General features: G+C 45.3%; 1 protein-coding gene across 4 annotated transcripts in view; it reads right to left on the reverse strand.

Moving 5' to 3' along the window:
* SLC9A8 (solute carrier family 9 member A8) overlaps nucleotides 1–19,583 on the reverse strand; it is an 82,526-nt gene that overhangs the window by 29,231 nt on the left and 33,712 nt on the right. For all 4 annotated transcript variants that reach the window (XR_007133831.1, XR_007133830.1, XM_047770892.1 and 1 more), the window contains 5 exons: nucleotides 15,583–15,684; nucleotides 14,598–14,632; nucleotides 8,729–8,872; nucleotides 2,583–2,721; nucleotides 1,026–1,131 (listed from right to left, as the gene is read on the reverse strand). Coding sequence is in view for 2 of the 4 variants with exons in the window: in XM_047770892.1 (XP_047626848.1) it covers nucleotides 1,026–1,131; nucleotides 2,583–2,721; nucleotides 8,729–8,872; nucleotides 14,598–14,632; nucleotides 15,583–15,684 (526 nt within the window). In the remaining 2 variants the exon portion in view is untranslated. The remainder of the gene's footprint in view (nucleotides 1–1,025; nucleotides 1,132–2,582; nucleotides 2,722–8,728; nucleotides 8,873–14,597; nucleotides 14,633–15,582; nucleotides 15,685–19,583) is intronic.

Here is a 19,583-nt window from a genome sequence, read left to right on the forward strand (position 1 = left end):
TTCCTAGTCGGATTCATTTCCGCTGAGCCACAATGGGAACTCCAAAAGAGATTTTTTTTTTTTTTTTTAAAGGCAAAGCATATTCTAATTGGAGCCCAAACAAGACAGCAGAGAGGAGGAATAAAAAAAAAAATGTCAAAAAATGGATAAAAATTTACCAAATATCATGAAAGGTATAAACCTACATAAACTAAACCAAAGGAGGTAAAAAAATCCCAAGAGGAGTATAAAGAGAAGCACACCAAGGCACATCAAATTCAAACTGCCACATACCTATCTGAATGGCTGAAGTTTTAAAAATTAAAGTTAACTGTTGGTGAGGATATGAAGCACTGGAACGCTCTCATATATTCTGGTGAGAATGCAAAGTGGTCCAGGCACTTTGTAAAACACTTGGCAGTTTCTGATAAAGTAAAAATGTATACTACCAGCAACTGTACTTACTTAGTGGTATTCAACCAAGATAAATGTATACAAGCACAAACATTCATAGCCAAAACCTGGAAAAGGCCAAATGTCCTTCAAATGGCGAATGGAAAAATGGGCTCAATGAGGATGATACAGCAAAAACAAGAACAGTATGAGAACTGAAAGAAACAAGTCACAAAAGACTACATGCTACATGACTTCCCTTCTATGACATTTCTATTCTGGAAAAGGCAAAACTACAGTGAAAGAATGCAGATGGGTGGGTGGCAGGGTCCAGGGACCCTGAGGGACTGACTGTCCTTGTCAGTCTGACCCCTGGTTTTGACAGAGAGGCAACATTGGAAGAAATGGTTTCATCTCTGCTACAGAATGATGGGTCGAGAGAAAATGTGCTGTGGTAACACTGAGCTCCTGGATCCAGCCCTGTCTAAATCCAGACGTGGCCCTACGGAGCCGGCGAATCCCTTTTATTGCTTAAGCTCTTCTGAGTTATGACCATCTCTTATGATTGAAAGTGACCCAAGTGACAAAACGTCTTTCACTAGGCAGGACCAAACACCATCGACTCCAGCATGTCAATGCTCTCCAGGACTTACCCGAGAGCGAGATCCCTTCCGCGAGCCCATACGGAAGATAAGCAAAAATGATCATCATGCCGAACTCCAGCGAGGGCGTTTTCCTCAAGTCAATGTGCTTCAGCACATAAAGGACAGCCGTCAAGGAGAAGGACTCAAAAGTCAGCTGTGGGCGAGCCAGAAAAGTCAAAAAACGACTGCCTCCCAAATACAAAAAATCAACAGGATACAGAGATGTGGGAACATCCCGAGGTAACAGGTGCAAGTTCGTCATTACAGATTGTTTTTCTTTGCAGAGAGACCCTTCTTTTAAGAAAGGGAATCTGACAAAACACTGAGAGACTGAAATTCCTGAGACAAATGGTTGGGGAAAATTAAAATCACTCCAAGTCAATTCCCTTGGAAATGCTGACTTGGAGGACTGGGAGCTGCAGGGCGCAGAGCCGGGGCTGCAGACGGACTGAGGAGCCCACTCTGCCAGCCCCTTCCAGGGCTGCGTCCCTCTTCCACTCCTCCAGCGACATCAGATGTGATCACTAATGGGGTTTCCGGAACCCTGGGGTCCAATGCCTCACTGAAGGTCCTTCTCTCCTATTCCTAGACATTTATAAACGCATGCTCCTGGGCAGGAGCGTCTTGGACATATTCAAATGTTGTTCTGACAGCACCCACTCACTTGCTTCATTACAGGAGTTGATTTTTCTCCCCCTCCTTTAAAAGAAAGAGATAAATATGGAGGGAAATGCTGAACTGGAAAAAGTTTTCTTCTTTTCCATTCTGTTTATTGGTACAACATGAGAAGCTGTCAGCCGACTCAACAGAGACTTTAGAATTCTGGACAAAGGAGTTGAAGGGAAAATTCAACAGGATGGCAGACAGACATGCCTGTCTCAGGCAGAAGAGGCTCTGCTGGCCATCTGGGGAACAAACTGCTCGTGGAGGAGGACCAGGGGCCTGTCTCCTGAGACACACGCAGGCTTAGGCTCACACACAAATGGTCTGGTGCCTGTTCCTGTTTTAAACATGATGAATTTGCTATAGCAAAAAAGGTGTCAGCAGCCTTAACAAGGCTCTTGGCTTCACTGGCTGGAAAAGCTTATGGGTTGTTAAGCCACAAAATCAGAGCAAATAACTTAGAGGGAGCTCACTTCGAAAGTCTCTTTTCCGTCCTTCCAGACAAATACTTTCAGTAGGGCAGAGATTTTCTCAATTTGACATTTTCAAAGGAAATTAATGTCCAATTTTCCTAATGTGAAAAATGAGACAGCGTAAAATGAAATTCATCTGAATGCAGTTATTATTCTCTGGGAACTGAGAAGCCCCCCAAATCAGATCTGATATTCAATAGTGTACATGTTTTTTAAGCTTTGAAAAGTGACATCCTAAATTTGACATATTAAAATTTAAAATCCTTGAGTTTAAAGTGCTCTTCAAATCAAAACTAAACGTAAAAATCCTCCTTAAATATGACTTTAGACTAAAATTGGCCCCCTTAAGGAACTAGAGAAAATGATGAGAGATGGATGTAATTAAGAACAATCTTCTCAGCCACGCGTGCTCATCATATTAAAAGGATATTAATGCAGAGATTAAGCCAGTGAGAGTGCCGAGTGCTGCTGAGCCAAAGAACATTTTGAGGAAGTAGCCAAGGGCTTGCAAAAATGTTTGCCACCCACTGACATCTGACATATTTTTTCTTGTTAAACCTTCAGCTGTGCTAGGAAATAAAACAGAGACGTTAAAATGGTATAGACAAAGTTATTAGAAATTGACTTAGAACTCAAAACTTATTTCTGGCTTCTTTTCTCAGTCATTCATTGCATCACTCAATCCGTTCGTCAAACATTTATTTGTTCCCCCCTTTTTTTCCAGGCACTGTGTTAGTTTCTGGGGGTTTGGAGATGAGAACAAGACTCTGCCCTCAGGGAGCGGGCTCTACAGTCTAATGCGGGAGGGAAACAAGGTGGGAGCCAGGACCACCTCAGGAAAGAGCCAAGAGCTGCAGGAAACACAGAGTGGGCATCTAACTCTGACCCGTGGGGGGTCAAGGAAGGCGCTTCATGACCCATGGGCTGGGTTTAGAATTCGGATAAAGCGATAACCAGGGGAAGAAATGAGGGATGCGCCCAAGGCAGAGGGAACAGCATGTGTGGAGGCAGATGCAGGAGCCGGAGAATCCCTGCGGCACCGTCACTGAGAACCGTGACAAAACGCAGGGACGGGATGCGGTGGGGAGACAGGAGCAAGAGCAGCAGGCAGTGCCGGGCCCTGGGAAAGGCTTCTGGCGACCCAAGCTGAGGAGCGGGCACGTCAGCCTGAAGGCCCTGGGGAGTCACAGGGTGTGTTTTCAGTTCGGGGTGCAGGTGGGGGAGTGGGGATCCTGAGAGGGAAAAGCCGAAGCTGAGGCTGAGGCAGCGAGTCAGACTGGAATGGAGTCCCTGCTTTAGAGAAGCAGCAGTGTCAGTGGTGAGGCCGAGAGGCATCCGGAGCAAGAAGCGAAAGCAGAGGACTTGGCTTCCACTCTAACCGAGCAAAGTACCATGTCAGCAGCCCTTAAACGCAATTGTTGGTTTTATCCCCAAAGGTAGAGCCGTTATACCGTTAAAATGGAGTTACTCTCACTGACTCCCCTCCTCCTGGTGATTCCAGCTTCTCTCCAGTCCCCTCCCTCCCCTGCTTTCCTCCATCCCCGGCTTCTGCCTCACGGCTCTCTCGCTATACATCCTGGTCTTCCAAGAAGAACCCATTCTCCACTAGGTGGCCGGAATGATCCCTTGAAAACGCATATCTGATCAGGTCATCGGCCTGTTCAAAGCCCATGGTGAGTTTCCTGCTGCGTTTAGGAGAAGAGCCAGTCTTCTGCGCCTGACCTCTCCCCCATCTCCTCCTCATTCAGGCTGGGCCCCACCTCCACTGGCACCTCCCTCTAGGTCCTAGTTCACTCTTCCAGGCTCCAGCTGACTCCAGGCTGTTCTCAGAACACAGGGTCTGTGACACTTTCTCAGGGACACCAGCCTTCACATAGCCCAGCCCACTGAGAGGCTCTCCTGGTGCCTGGCTTCTCATCCACGCTGTGTGGAACTAATGAATAAGGACCAAGCCTGTGTCCATCTTGGTCACTGTCACATGTCCAGGGCCTAAGGCAGAGCCCAGCACATAGAATATACTCAACAAATTTTTGCTGAATCAGTAAACAAAACAAAGACTTGTCCACAGTAATATTCAGCTTCATTAATCAGTGTTTCATGAATTGGTATTATTTTATTTTATTTTATTTTATTTTATTTTATTTTATTTTATTTTATGGCCGCACCCGTGGAAATTCCTAGGCCAGCAGGATAATCTCTGATAAAAGGGTGGCTTGGTCAGATACCCTCAGCCTTTCATGGTGATTCATAGCACATTAAAACATAAGAAAGGTTCTGAGAAGTCCTGCAAAAAAGAACACTAACTTTTTTCACATAAAAGTTCTCTAAACTCAGAATCCTCCTGTGGTGCAGTGAGTTATGGATCCAGTGTTGTCATCGCAGCAGCTGTGACTGTCATGGCGGGGGTTCGATCCCTGGCCTGGGAACTTTCACCTGCTGGGGGCGCAGCCAAAAGCAAACAAGCAAAAAAATGTTTTCCTAACTCACCTGAATGCCCAGTCTCCCCTCTTGCCCTTCTTTCCCAGCAGATCACAGGCTGACAGCCCACGTCGGGGAACACCGGGAAGCCAACAACCGTTCTTATTGGGAAAGTGCTTTTGAAGGCTAAGATCTCACTAGTTCCCAAATAGGGTGCAGCCCCCACCCCATTTCATTACTCCAGTTGGGATGCTAGCTGGTGTTATGCTTTGTTTTCATACAAAGGGGGCTGAGCTCAGAGAGTGGCTAGCTGGTGAGGTCACACCAATGGTTATTAACAGCAGACTCAGAGCTGAGGCCAATGGCTTCTGAACCCAAGATAAATGAAAGTAGAATCTGGACTCTTTCTGGCCTGGTAATTTTTCGCTCATTTTATTTTTTCAGGTTATGTTTCTCACACCTTAAAGAATAAAAGATAGTGCTGCTTCAGGATCCATTTCATGAGCTTTAGCTGCAGCTGCAGAGAACAAAAGGTTTCCGCTACAGCAATTATTGTAAGAATAGATTGTCATAGTAACAAATCAAAGCTAAAAATAATTTAATTAAGGTTAATAAAGAAAGAGAAGGTACTTAGCTTTCTGGCACTTAGGAAAGTAAAAACATTAAAAATGGGGATAATTCACTGACATATTCAGTTACAAAGATAAATGTGTCATCAGATCACTTTGAAAACGGTCATTTATGAAATATATCCTTAAAAACAAGATGTGGTTCTACCTTGTAAGCAAGGAAAGCTAACAACAGCTCCCTCCTATGCTGTAAAACCCAGACTGGCCTGCTGCGTCCCCGTCCCCATCTCCCTCTTCCACCTCAGAGTGCCTCCCAGCTCACAGATGACTCGTCTGAATAGCCCTCCTCGAATCCTTCCTCAAAACCCTTCACAGTGGGTGTTCCCCCCTCAGACCCAAGGCACTGTGTTCCCTTTTTTTGGCCACATCTGAGGCATGCGTTAAGTTCCCAGGCCAGGGAATGAACCTGTGCCACAGCAGTGACAACACTGGATCCTTAACCCACTGGGCTACTGGGGAACTCCCCTGTGTTCACTTTTCTACGAGCATTTTTCTCCCACCTTGGACGGTGTTCATCAAATTCAACTACTCTCTGAGCAGGTCTGGCACACAGAAAGCCCTCTGAAAGCTGATGACCAGACTTTGGCATGTCTGGACATGGCGGAGTCGGTGACTCTTCCCGCAGCCTGTGTGCCAGTCGTGGGGGTGGAGGCTAGGAATCACATAAGCATGTGGTCCACTGATCCATTTTGAGAACTGTCATCATAGGTGATCTTGGCCTTCAAAAGTACTTTTCCAGGAAGAATGTTTGGCTACTTATAATGACTCCATTATTTCTCATTTAAAAAGAAAATAGCTCCTAACCTTTAACCTTTCTGTGGCAAAGAGACCTGGAAAAGCTCAGAAAAGATCCTACATCTGATAGATTTAAGGAAAAAAAATTAGGGACAAAGCAGTTGAATTTAGCTCTTAATGTATAAAAATAACTCATGATGTCATCTCCAATTTAGGCAAAATTCTTTTTTTTTTTTTTGCTTTTTTTCAGGGCCACATCTGTGGCATATTAAAGTTCCCAGGCTAGGGGTTGAATCGGAGCTACAGCTGCTGGAGGCACTTCCACCACAGTCATAGCAACTCGGGATCTGAGCCATGCCTGCAACCTACATCACAGCTCATGGCAACATTGGATCCCTGACCCACTGAGCAAGGCCAGGGATCGAACCTGTGTCCTCCTGGATGCTAGTCAGGGTCGCTACCCCTGAGCCACGATGGGAACTCTCACAGGCAAAATTCTTTGTCATGAATGTTCAATATTCACAACCAGGACAAAAGATAAAAGTAAAAAGCAGAAAGCTAAGGAGCTTTCAAAGTAGTTCTTAAGAAAAAACATTGCCCTCATATTTTTTTAAAGGTCTTACAGCATGATATATGATGATTTCCTATGAAAGCTATGGAAATTTTTGCCAAGAGAAATGTAAAAGAGCCAACAAGAGGGAAGTGGCCAAATAGACCACAGTAAATCCGCAGAAGGAATACTCTGCAACTAGTAAGAGGATGATGCAGAAGACCATTTCATCAGCTCTGTTCAACGGAAACGTTACAACACAGTATATACCTATCTACATAAGATACATGTATATTTGAAATTGTTAATTATAATTATCTCTCTGGAGTTACAATGCATGTATTTTTCCTTTTCTTCTTTCTTTGTGAGTTTTCCAAATTGTATATGTAAAATATGTGTTTTATATATATGTACATGTTTGTTTTGTTTAAGGTCTGCTGAGCACCTCTTTCGATCAAGCAATATTTGGTAAGTTCTTCCTGCAAAAATCAGATAAGAACAGGAGAAACATATGAAACAACTGCTGGGGGACAGAAGCAGACGAGGAAAGGATTTGACATTAATGGATGGCAAATGCCTCTCACATAGTATGTTTAACCACACAATCCTCGAATGCAATCCTAGGCTGGGGCATTATCATCCTCACTGTATTGTTGAGCAGCCTGTGGCTCAGAGAAGTAAAGGAGCTGACTCAGGGTCACAAAGCTATGAGTGGCCATCCCTGGGACTTGAACTCAGGTCAGCCTGATTCCACGACCTGGGCTCTTTGCATTATAAAATGTTACTTTATTCCAACACAAGTCTATGTAGGCCAGAGTAAAGCTTTTAAGAAAATGCTGACTACCAGAGTGGTTACGCTTTGCAAGAAACCCCACAACAAAGGAAACATGTCTAAACTCAGAGAATGGAAAACCTGTTCTTTTACAGCACACAGCCTGGCCCCTAAAATTCTCTTAGTTCATCTCTGATATGCTGTCCAGGGCTCTTTTCTCCAAATGCTTTGACTGTCTCATCTTCTCTGTTTTTTGGTAAAACCGTTTGGGCCTCCCACCGATACCTGCTAACAAACGCTACAAAACTCAGGGTATGAGGAGACGGCCCTGCTGCAGATAAACGCATTTGAGATGAACTTAGTTCTCCCTCAAATGTGACTTCTTGACATTTTATGAGACATCTTCAATTTCTCAGATTCTATCAACAAGGGCGGTAATACAAATGAACAATTGAAAAAGATTTGCAGTTTCCAAGGTAGCTTTCGGATCTGCTGTATAGCACAGGGAACTATATCCAATTACTTGTGATAGAATGTGATAGAAGATAATATGAGAAAAGAGTATACATACATGTATGACTGAGTCACTTTGCTGCACAGCAGAAATTGACAGAACACTGTGGATCAACTATACTTTAATAAAAAGATTAAAACAAACAAAAAAACAAAGTATCTTTCATACCACAGCATCATTTTTTTTTTTTGTCTTTTTGCTATTTCTTGGGCCGCTCCCGAGGCATATGGAGGTTCCCAGGCTAGGGGTCGAATCGGAGCTGTAGCCACTGGCCTACGCCAGAGCCACAGCAACGCAGGATCCAAGCCGCGTCTGCAACCTACACCACAGCTCACGGCAACGCCGGATCCTTAACCCACTGAGCAAGTGCAGGGACCGAACCCGCAACCTCATGGTTCCTAGTCGGATTCGTTAACCACTGCGCCACGACGGGAACTCCACCACAGCATCTTAAGGTGGACACCCTTTAGTATCACTGCCTAACTTCCAGCTGTGACAAGGAAGGTGACATGCACCCGCTCATAAGTGGGAGAACAGGGCCTCTGCGGATTGCTTTCTTCTGGAACAATGCTGCCCAAACAGTGATCCCTCAACTGCTCTCTCATCATCTGGGGATTCACCCCAGACCCACTGAACCAGAGGCTCTGAGGGCGGCACCTGGGGACGCAAGATTTAACAAGCACCACCAGTGATGCTGATGAGAAGCTGGCTTGAATTTAAAAGCACTGCTAACAGAGAGTTAGCAAGGCAGATTCTCCTCCAATCACCCTGGGCTTTGACAATGTCTCAGGTCTTGAATGTTCTGGGGCACATTCGAGGCTTGTCAGGACAGAAGGACGGAGAAGCAGTGAACCAGTCACCCAGAGGACAAGCAGCTGTGCAGGCAGCCAGCCGCGTGGAAGTCTCTGCCCTCTGCCACAAGGCTCTTTAGTTCGTCACCTGAGGAAAGCCCACTTACTTGGTCAGGACAATGGAGACGGCGTCGTTGAGAATGCTCTCCCCAAAAACCAGCATGTTGAGCACGGGGTCCACATGAAGGGCGTTGAAAATAGCAATGGTAGCGACTGGATCAACAGCAGAAATTAGGGAGCCAAAGGCAAAGCTGTCAAGGAGAGAAAAGGCCGGGGAAATCCTGTGATGCTTAACCCTGGGTCCACAGAGCAAAACATTCAGGTCAAAGACTGTACGTGGTACAACATAACAGTACACACTGCAGACGAAGTTACAGACGGTGTCTTTTTAAAAAACCTTCCTGGAGTTCCCGTCGTGGCGCAGTGGTTAACGAATCCGACTAGGAACCATGAGGTCGCGGGTTCGGTCCCTGCCCTTGCTCAGTGGGTTAAGGATCCGGCATTGCCGTGAGCTGTGGTGTAGGTTGCAGACGCAGCTCGGATCTTGCGTTGCTGTGGCTCTGGAGTAGGCCAGTGGGTACAGCTCCGATTTGACCCCTAGCCTGGGAACCTCCATATGCCGAAGGAGCGGCCCAAAGAAATAGCAAAAAGACAAAAAATAAAAAAAAATAAAAAAATAAAAATAAAAAAAAAATAAAAAATAAAAAACCTTCCTCACTTACATCATCTGCCAAGCGACACGCTACAAGGAGTTGTCAGGCATGGCCTGGTTTTTCCACTCCAGGTACCGAGACGTTACGTTGATCGAGGACGGAGGGACGACGTCGGCTTAAACCCGTGACGGACACCCCAGCCTTCTCGGAGGGCTTCCCCCACGTGGCCTATGTGTGCTTGGGCTCGATCTCTGCTTTGTCCCTTGCCACCAGGCCACCAGAGTGCCATCTGTGACCGACCCCAGCCTAACATCTAAGAAAGTGCCAAAAATCAGCAGCCACTCCGGCACGCTTCAGGGGTGGGCAGCTTGGGTGGCAGACACCAACACAGTGCTACCTCCCACCAGCCCAGCAGCTCTCAGCCCCAGTCCCCATGAAGGTTAATTACCTCCAACAAATGGGTATTAATTGCCTAATATGTTTCAGGCACTAAGACTAACGATAACAGCAAACATTTATGTGGCACTTACCACATCGCAGGCACTGATCTAAGCACTTTGCATATAATAATTCAATAATCCACACAGCAACCAGATGAAATGGTACTATTATTGCTCCAATTACACAGGAGAAAACTGAGGGACAACGAGATAAGGAACTTATCCAAGGTCGCACAGCTAAGAAGTGGCAGAACCAGGATCCAACACAGGTCACCTGACTCAGAGTCTGTGCGCTGCTTAACCACTACACTGGATACAGTGATACCCAGGGGCTAAGGCCAACTTAGAAAATGGCAAGTGTTCCACAGGGTGGGGGCGGGAGAGAGAATCTGGCAGGGGGGGTGTAGGGGGATGGGTAGAGGTCACTTAGGTTAGGTGGTCAGGAAAGACCTTTCTGAAGAGATGACACTTGTTTGAACAAGGACTTACATGACAAGAGGCAGGTGGCCAAGCCAAGACCGGGTGGCAGTGACAAGAGCACTGGGGTGGAGTAAGGCTGGTTGCCTGAGAAACACAAAAGTGAGCCTGGCAGCTGCACAGTGAGGGTGAAGGGCTGGAGATGTTGGAGGCTGGGAGGTGGGCAGGGCCAGACCACCTCCAGGCTCTGTAGGCCACCTAAGGAGCCAGATGATCATTCGCCCAGCCCTTCGAGTTCCTACAAGCCTTTGATTCCTGGCACTGCTTTCCTTCTAGCTCAGCTGAATGGTTAGGTCTGCCCCTTTCTGCAACACAAGGCAAAACATGGAGCTGCAAGGGGACGGCCCTAGGTAGAGACATAAGCCAGGGACTATGCATCCGCCCGTCTCCTGCCTCATGAAGCCTGTGGACTGGAGGGAAGAGGAGCTATTGGCCCTGGGGAGTGGAGCATGTTCTGTTCACCGTACTACTGCCACCAGCAGCCTTCCAGACTTCCATGACTCCGGGATCAGTGAGAAAAGTGCTGGTGGGAGGGGACACTTGGCTGCCTTGCCAGTTACAGTTCTCTTTGTAAATCAGTATTTGCCATCTAGGGAGTTTCCGCTGTGGCGCAGTAGGTTAATAATTTTGCTTGTCCCTGTGGAGATGCCAGTTCGATCAGCTGGGCACAGTAGGTTAAGGATCCAGCATTGCTGCAGCTGTGGTGTAGGTTGCAGTTCTGGCTCAGATTTGATCCCTGGCCCTGGGAACTTCCATATGCCATGGGGGTGACCAAAAAAAAAAAAAAAAAATCTGGCATTCTGGTTTCCATGGTAGCTCCCTGTGAGTTTGAGTAATGCAAATTCATGGGCCAGCCTCCAGGTCCCAAGCTGAGGAGCAGACCCCAAAAGAGGGTCTCAGCTCAGACTTCAGCTCCTAGACCTGCCCTGCCCTCAAAGAGCCTGTCAGTGCTTCACAAGCTGGGACTTTCTTTACCTGCCTCCCCTGTCGCTGGGAGTCCCGGGGGAGGGGGCGTTGTGCTTTAGACCTGGGTGTGCCCCCAGGAGCTGCACTGAGCTAACTGGGGAAGCGGGCAGGAAAGGGAACTCCACCAACGGCTGCCAACCTGGAAGGCCGTGATTTGCTGGCAGCTGGCCTTAAGGTCCTCATTCTGCAACCCAGACACGAGATTCTTGTCTCTCCTCCCCTTCTCTCATTCCCACAGCATCACGACAGGGGCCTTGAAGGAAGAAGAATGTCTAAAAAGTGTATCCTGAAGGGAGGGGTGGGAACCTGGGGCCGTGGCCAGTGGTCGTTGGGCATTGACTTTGAGGGGCTTGGCTGGCCCCTCCCTCCATCCCCCGGTAGGTGCAGAGTGACAGCACCCACACCCCCAGTTCTGAAGGGCACTCCAATTTTCCTTTGTGGGTCACCCTCCCCCATCCATGTAGTGTGTGGGGCTCCAGAGGAGGCGGGGGACCCAGATGGTCAAAGACCGCCATCACCAGGCCTTCTACCAGCGCACTGGGAACGAGTTGGCCTTCCTGGCAGGGATTGCCAAGGTGAGGGTGACTGTGCACTCAGAGCTATCAGGGTTGCCACGTGGGGTGAGTGCGCCCGAGGACGACGCCAACCAGGGAACAGCTGAGCTAAGGCAGTGAGAGGAGGGATTCCTGACACGATAGGCCCTAGAGGCTGTTGCCCTGGAAGCCATCAACTCCACAGATACTTCAGTTCTAGGTCTACAAACTTTTTTTTTTTTTTTCTAAATCTAGTTCAGTTGCACTGAGACTTGACTGATGTTCCCTGTCACAGTCCCAGTGGCACCCTGAACTGGGAATCAAAGAGCGGGAACTAGACGATGGACTGATGAATGGACAGAGGGCTGGAGAGATGGAAAGGTCTGTGTTAAAGGAGATCGAATGACACCGTGACTGTAGAATCTAAATCTAGGTGGTGCTGGGGCTGCCCACTGTACAGTGCTTCACCTTCTCTGTGCGTTTGATTTTTTTTTTTTTTTGCTTTTTAGGGCCGAAACCGTGGCATACGGAAGTTCCCAGGCTAGGGGTCAAATTGGAGCTGCAGCCACTGGCCTATACCACAGCCACAGCCACTCGGGATCCAAGTTGCACCTGTGACCTGCACAGCAGCTCACGGCAATGCCGGATCATTAATCCGCTGATCAAGGCCAGGGATGGAACCTGCATCCTCAAGCATACTAGTCAGGTTCTTTCCGCTGAACCACAAAGGGAACTCCCATGTTTGAAATTTTAATTAAAAGGTTGGGGAAATGTTTTGTATAAACCATACAACACATTCAGAATCTAAGCTGGGGCACAGTATTTCTGACAGTGAAAGGGAAAGTCTGAAATATGAACGGCCTGAATTATGGAGAGGTCTGAATCTAAGCAGCCACTTAATCTTGCTGTGTGAACTAATTCAGGGCATAACTATGAGTGAACCAACTGATGCACTCTACGCTGACAGAGTAAAATCTTCTGGGCAACAGGAGTTATTTCTGTATTCTTCTATAGTGCAGAAGTCTGTGGGTTTCAGGTTTGATCTGCATGGCATTTTGAAAAATGGATTAAGTTGTCAACATTTAAAAACGTGAAAATTTCCCATTAAAATCTAGAAACTTGACCTCTTTTGGGAAAAAACAATTAAGTATCTGGTTATTGTGGGCCTCTGTTCCCACATGATAATTACTAGGTGGAGCTGAGAAGTGGCTGTCCCCCTCAGACACTGTGGGCTCTCTGGTTCACCACTGTCGCCACCTCTAGACACACACCTGGCCGGCTTCCCGCTGCTAAGGGCTCTGCCAGGCCCTGCAGCTGTGTGGGTGTGGGACTGCTGGCTAATTTCCCCAGAGCGCCCCCCCTTCCGTGGGACGGTCACTTTCCAACAGGAAAGGAAATGTCTGCACCCACGGAGAGAAATTCCGCCTGGCTCTTACTCTGCTTGTCCGGGGGCCAATGAACCCTTTTACTCCTTTCTTCCTGAGCACCCCAACCATCGCTTGAATTCAACTTCACAAGGACTTGTCAAGCGCTTTTTACATGTCCAACCAGCTGCCCCAAACAGGCTGAAGGACTGAAAAAGGTGACATCTTCACATTGACCAGCTTTTCAGTTGCAAAATACCTACAAAATGCAGGGCGGGGCGGGGGCATCAGTTCTGTTTTGCTTCCAGTCCCTTGTGGGACAGGAACGTGATGTTCTCGACTTGTTTTTCTATCAAGACTATCCTACAACACGCACTTTGAAATTTGTGTTCCTGGGGAGAAATGAGCTTGGACGTGATGTTATCAGAGGCACGCTTCTCACAAAAACGGCTCCAAGATTCTAATCCCCGAGCTGCTGCTAAAGGCTGTAAGCTCTGGCTGGCGCAATGAAAGAGACCGGGGGCTGAGCATCCAGCCCCTCTTCTGAGCGCCGCAGTTTGCTCCTGGTAGGAACACTCAGAGAGGCCGCTTGCCCCCTGGACTTCTCAGAGAGGGGAAGCCAGGCTGCACTCTACGTATGCATTTTTTTTTTTTTTGTCTTTTTGCTATTTCTTGGGCCGCTCCCTCGGCATATGGAGGTTCCCAGGCTAGGGGTCAAATCGGAGCTGTGGCCACTGGCCTGCGCCAGAGCCACAGCAACGCAGGATCCGAGCCGCGTCTGCAACCTACACCACAGCTCATGGCAATGCCGGATCGTCAACCCACTGAGCAAGCGCAGGGATCGAACCCGCAACCTCATGGTTCCTAGTCGGATTCATTAACCACCGCGCCACGACGGGAACTCCCGTATGCACTTTTTAACACCAGGTCTGGTACCTTCCAAGAGATAACTGCCCAGGCTACTTCTTGCTAAGGCGACTATGGAAATTCCCGGATTGGGCTCCAGACAGAAGTTCTGAGTGCCCAATGGAGTGGCTGCAGACTGAGAAGGACACCCACGACATGGCCCTTGTCCCTGCCTGCTTCCCTCACCTCACCCTGCCCCCTGGGTGGGGTTCCAGAGTAAAGATCCACTCCCCCCCCACCCCAATCTATCAAGAAGACAACTCTTCATTATGGCCACGGAAAAGCCTCAGAAATGAGCTGAAGATGATTCTTAATAAAAGGACAGCGGTGCAGTGTGTGGGTGTGGCTGTGGCTGTGGCTGTGGGGGCCATGGTTACCTAACCAGAGTTATTCCCTTCAAAGCTGAAACTAAATCAACTGTTTCAATCAGCAACCCTCTGACCTGAGATCTTCAAAATTCCTCCATGTTTTCGACTCATTTCAGAGACACAAATTAATTCAGAATAGATTCTACAGCAGAAATCATCGGCAAAACAAAGAGAGAATAGAGAAGCACCACACCCAGGAATCAACGTGGAGAAAACGCTTCCCCAGTCAGAAAAGTAGCCACATGGGTGTTACAGTGTGAAAGATTTACCTGTCTGTCATGTTGAGTTTAGAGATTACATCAGCCTGTAAAATAAAGCACACAAACACACAGACACACACACACAAAAAAACCCCTGTAGAACAGCCAAGAAGATTAAAATGTCCATTAGTGCTTTACTACAAACTTATATGGACATTAATCTTCAGTCCTCAAACCACTTGAAAAATAAACTCTAAGTTTCAGTTTAAGCATGCATTTGATCATACAATAAAAGTATGACAAAGAATGCTACATTTGTCAAGCCAAACTAACTAGTTTTCTTCTCAAACACGTCTGACACATGTAGGAGAAATCTGCCGGTCACTGTGAGACCTGACTCTTAAACTTCATTTGCAGAACTGGGGCAGACAAACTTTCTGCAACTGACCATATTGGAAGAGAACTGAGACGTGCAGAGACATGCAGAAGGCAAAACTACAGACACCACCTTCCTAGGTAGGTCTGGTTTAAGTTAATTCAAAGTATAAAACTCAACTGGTAACACTGGGAATTGGCTTAGCAATGGTGGGAAATCCAGGGTAAATAACTCTACAGGAGGAACAGCTTAGAACTGAGTGAACACATTCAGAATCATCCTTGATCTTTAAAATCCAAAATTTTTATTAATGGAAAACTGTGTTTAACACTAATTCAGTCTGATAACATAACTGATATTGTTATAATTTGAAGGTAATATAGTCTGCTTTATTGTCAGGTATTACAACTTAAGACAATACTGATTTGCAAATAAGATCAAACATTTTGGAGATTACAGAAAAGATCCACTCAATTCCAGACACCAAAGCTTCTCGAGGGCACTTAGAGACAATTTTAGCATGCCTTTACTGTGCCTTGTTTGAGTTTGGATTTCTTTGCAGGAGAGTATTTACCTTGACGGTGAAAGCCAGGCCCCATGAGGTGTCCCTACCCCACTTCACTGCAAAAGCGCTAAGAATGTAAGGTTTTCAAAATTTTTCAGAGATGTTTTTCTTACCTGACCCAGAAAATAAATTCCTCCACCTACTACAAAAGCAGAAATTGCTGTACCAAAAACAGCAAATAGGGTGATAGAACCAATGTTTTGAAAGAAGTTACCCTGTTTGAGAGAGCAGAAATGAGACAAATGATTAGAAAAGCTGGTCCAGTCCGCAGAAGTGTGGCCCCCCACACCTGGCCCTCCTCACACCTGATTCTCTGTACAGGGCACCACCTCCCCCCTCGGCTGGCAAGCTGGAAGCCTGGCGTCTTCTTCCCTCTCCCTACTTCTAACACAGGTCCTGTGGTTTTTGCCTTCCCCACATCACTCGCATCGCCCTGCTTCACCCACGTCATCGCCAACACCACTGGCCTTGCCAAACCTGCCATCATTTCTCCCCTGGACCACTGCAGTAGCTTCAAACAAGTCTCAACCATTCCTGACCCCTGCCCTCTGTTCTCCAAGGGCTTCTAGAATGATCATTGCAAAAGATAAATGTGACTGTGCTCTGACCCTAACTTCTACTCAAAATGCTGCTAAAACCCAGTCAAAGCCTGTGAAGGCCTCTAACCTCCTCTTTGTTCTCTGGGTTCTAGTCACACTGGTAGCTTTTTGTTCTTCAAACACATCATCTTCCCTGGGCTTGGACCACTCCTCCTTCCCTTTGCTTGTCATCCTAAGACCTCAGGACATTTTGGCTCTTCCTGAGGGAAGCCTTCTCTGATCCCTTAGCCAAGTCAGATCCTATTCTATGCACTCAATGCAAAATGACTCTCTCCTGGTATCACCTGACATGGCTGAAATTTTACATTTATTTATGTAACTATTTGACTGATACCTGTCTTTCCCACTAGGCTGCAGGCTCAATAGGGGCAATGACCACATCTGCTTTGTACAACACAGTCCCTGGCACAATGCCTGTCAGATGGAAGATGCCCAATGAACAGGTACTAAAGGAATTAACTGTGTTTCATGTGATCAAAGGCCAAAGCTTATATAATTCTAATTTTTCAGTTAATTAAGGTGAGTTACTACAAAGAATGTCAAGATATAGCTTATACTATCAAAAAACGCTTTTTTGCTGCCCACATCTTTTAGATAATTTTATTTCACTCTATTAGTATCATCATCAAATATGACAGATTAAAATATATTTCTATTTATACTTTATAGCATTTAAGAGAAAATATTTACGTCTAAGCAGCATGGTGACATCTTTTAAATTTCCATAAAATTAGGAATATTAAGCCATTCATTAGAATTAAGCTTGATGATCCATGATTGTGGGTTTGGACAAGGAATCCCATCCTTTTGCTCAGAAATTGTCAAGCCATAGATAACAGGAACTGATACTTTAAAAGCTCATTTTAAAAGACTGTCCTTGGCTCAACACTGACAGCTCACTAAGCTTTTCCCTTCAGGAAGTTTCTTTGTTTCATTTGTTGCAATTTTGATTTGGCTGCCCATAATCTAACATTCAATTACATTGTTTGGCATATCAATCTTTAGCACACAAAGAACTTTAAGATAACTCAAGGCAAACACAATGATTTGGTTTCTTTCTAAACAAAAGGCTTTTATCTATGAGTTTTTCTTTGCAAAGAGCTGCTTTATTTTGTTATTTAAAAACAGATTACACTAAATCTTGGTCTGTTAATAGGAATCTAATTCTGATATAATTTATGTAGTTGGTTAAGCTGGATGTTAAAAAGGTACTCAATTCAAGTTATCCCACTACAAGAACTTCCTTTTGCTACATAAAGCAAATATATCTGCTTCTTTCTGACATAATTAATATTCTATTCTTTGTATGGTACTAATAATTTAAAGAAAAAATAGCTGCCTATGTAATGCATATCAACTGATGATAATCTTACTGAAATTTTTATTCCAAGTTCAAATTTACATCAGCAAATACAGCAATATTAAAACATTCAAAGTTGACTTCCTTGAAATCCCTATCAAATTACCAAGGACATTTTTCACAGAACTTGAACAAAATATTTTAAAGATTGGAAGCACAAAATACCAAGAATAGCCAAAGACATCCTGAAAAAGAAAAATGGAGCTGGAGGAATCAGGCTCCCGGACTTCAGACTATACTACAAAGTAACAGTCATCAAAATGATATGGTACTGGCACAAAGACAGAAATATAGATCAGTGGAACAGGATAGAAAGCCCTGAATTAAACCCATGCACCTACAGCCAACTAATCTATGACAAAGGAGGCAAGAATATACAATGCAGAAAAGACAGTTTGTTCAATAAGTGGTGCTGGGAAAACTGGACAGCCACATGGAAAAGAATGAAATTAGAACACTCCCTAATACCAAACACAAAAATAAACTCAAAATGGATTAAAGACCTAGATATAAGACCAGACACTATAAAACTCTTAGAGAAAAACACAGACCAAACATTCCCTGACATAAAAGACAGCAACATCTTCTCAGATCCACCTCTTAGGGTAATGACAGTAAAAACAAAAACTAACAAATGGGACTTAATCAAACTTAAAAGTTTCTGCACAGCAAAGGAAACCCTAAACAAAACAAAAAGAACCCACAGAATGGGAGAAAATCTTTGCAGATGAATCAACTGACAAGTGATTAATAGCCAAAATTTTATATACACCTTCTGTAACTCAATACCAAAAAAAAACAAACAACCCCATCAAAAAATGGGCAGAAGATCTAAACAGACAATTCTCCAAAGACATACAGATGGCCAAAAAACACATGAAAAGATGTTCAACATCACTCATTATTAGAGAAATGCAAGTCAAAACCACTATGAGGAACCACCTTACACCAGCCAGAATGGCCATCATCAAAAAGTCTACAAACAATAAGTGCTGGAGAGGGTGTGGAGAAAGAGGAACCCTATTACACTGTTGGTGGGATTGTAAATTGGTGCAACCACAGTGGAAAACAGTATGGAGATGCCTCAGAAAACTAAAAATAGAACTACCATTGATTGGATCCAGCAATCCCACCTTGGGCATCTTTCCAGAGAAAACCATGACTCACAAAGACACATGTACTCTGATGTTCATTGCAGCACTATATGCAATAGTCAAGACATGGAAACAACCTAAATGTCCATTGACAGAGGAGTGGATCAAGAAGATGTGGTACATATACACAGTGGAATATTACTCAGCCATTAAAAGGAAAGAAATACTGGCATTTTTAGCAACATGGATGAACCTAGAAATTATCATGCTAAGTGAAGTCAGTCAGACAATGACATCAACATCAAATGCTATCACTGACATGTGGAATCTGAAAAAAGGACAGACTGAACTTCTTTGCAGAACAGATACTGACTCACAGACTTTGAAAAACTTATGGTTTCCAAAGGAGACAGTTCGGGGGGTGGGGGATGCGCTGGGGTTGTAGGATGGAAATCCTATAAAATTGGATTGTGATGATCTTTGTAAACTATAAATGTAATAAATTCATTGAGTAAAAAAAATAATAATAATAAAACAGAAAAAAAAAACCCAAAAAACAAAGTTGACTTCCTATCTTCTTTGGGGAAGGGCGGGCAGTGGACAGAAGTCTCTGAACTCCCATTTCCAACCCACACTAGTCCCTTTCACATAATTTGTCACATTTTTTTGTTGGAAAGCTGTCAAAATTTTTTCCGAAAAAATTTCTTCTAAGAAACCACTGGAGTTCCCTGGTGGCCTACCAGGTTATGGATCTGGTATTGCCACTGCAGTGGCTTGAGTCACTGCTGTGGCACAAGAATAGATTCCAGGGCCAGTACTTCCGGCATGCCTTAGGCATGGCCAAAAAGAGAAACTACTATTTTCCTCAAATTTTGAGTGAAAGAAGCTGGATTATATTTTATTTTTTGGCTGCACCTGCAGCATGTGGAAGTTCCTAGGCCAGGGATCAAACCTGGGCAATAGCAGCAACCTGAGCCACTGAAATGACAACACTGGGTCCTTAACCCGCTGCACCACAAGAGAACTCATACTATTTTTCTCAAATTTTGAATGTTTATTTC

The sequence above is a fragment of the Phacochoerus africanus genome, chromosome 3 (assembly GCF_016906955.1).
Source record: "Phacochoerus africanus isolate WHEZ1 chromosome 3, ROS_Pafr_v1, whole genome shotgun sequence".
Taxonomy (NCBI): Eukaryota; Metazoa; Chordata; class Mammalia; order Artiodactyla; family Suidae; genus Phacochoerus; species Phacochoerus africanus.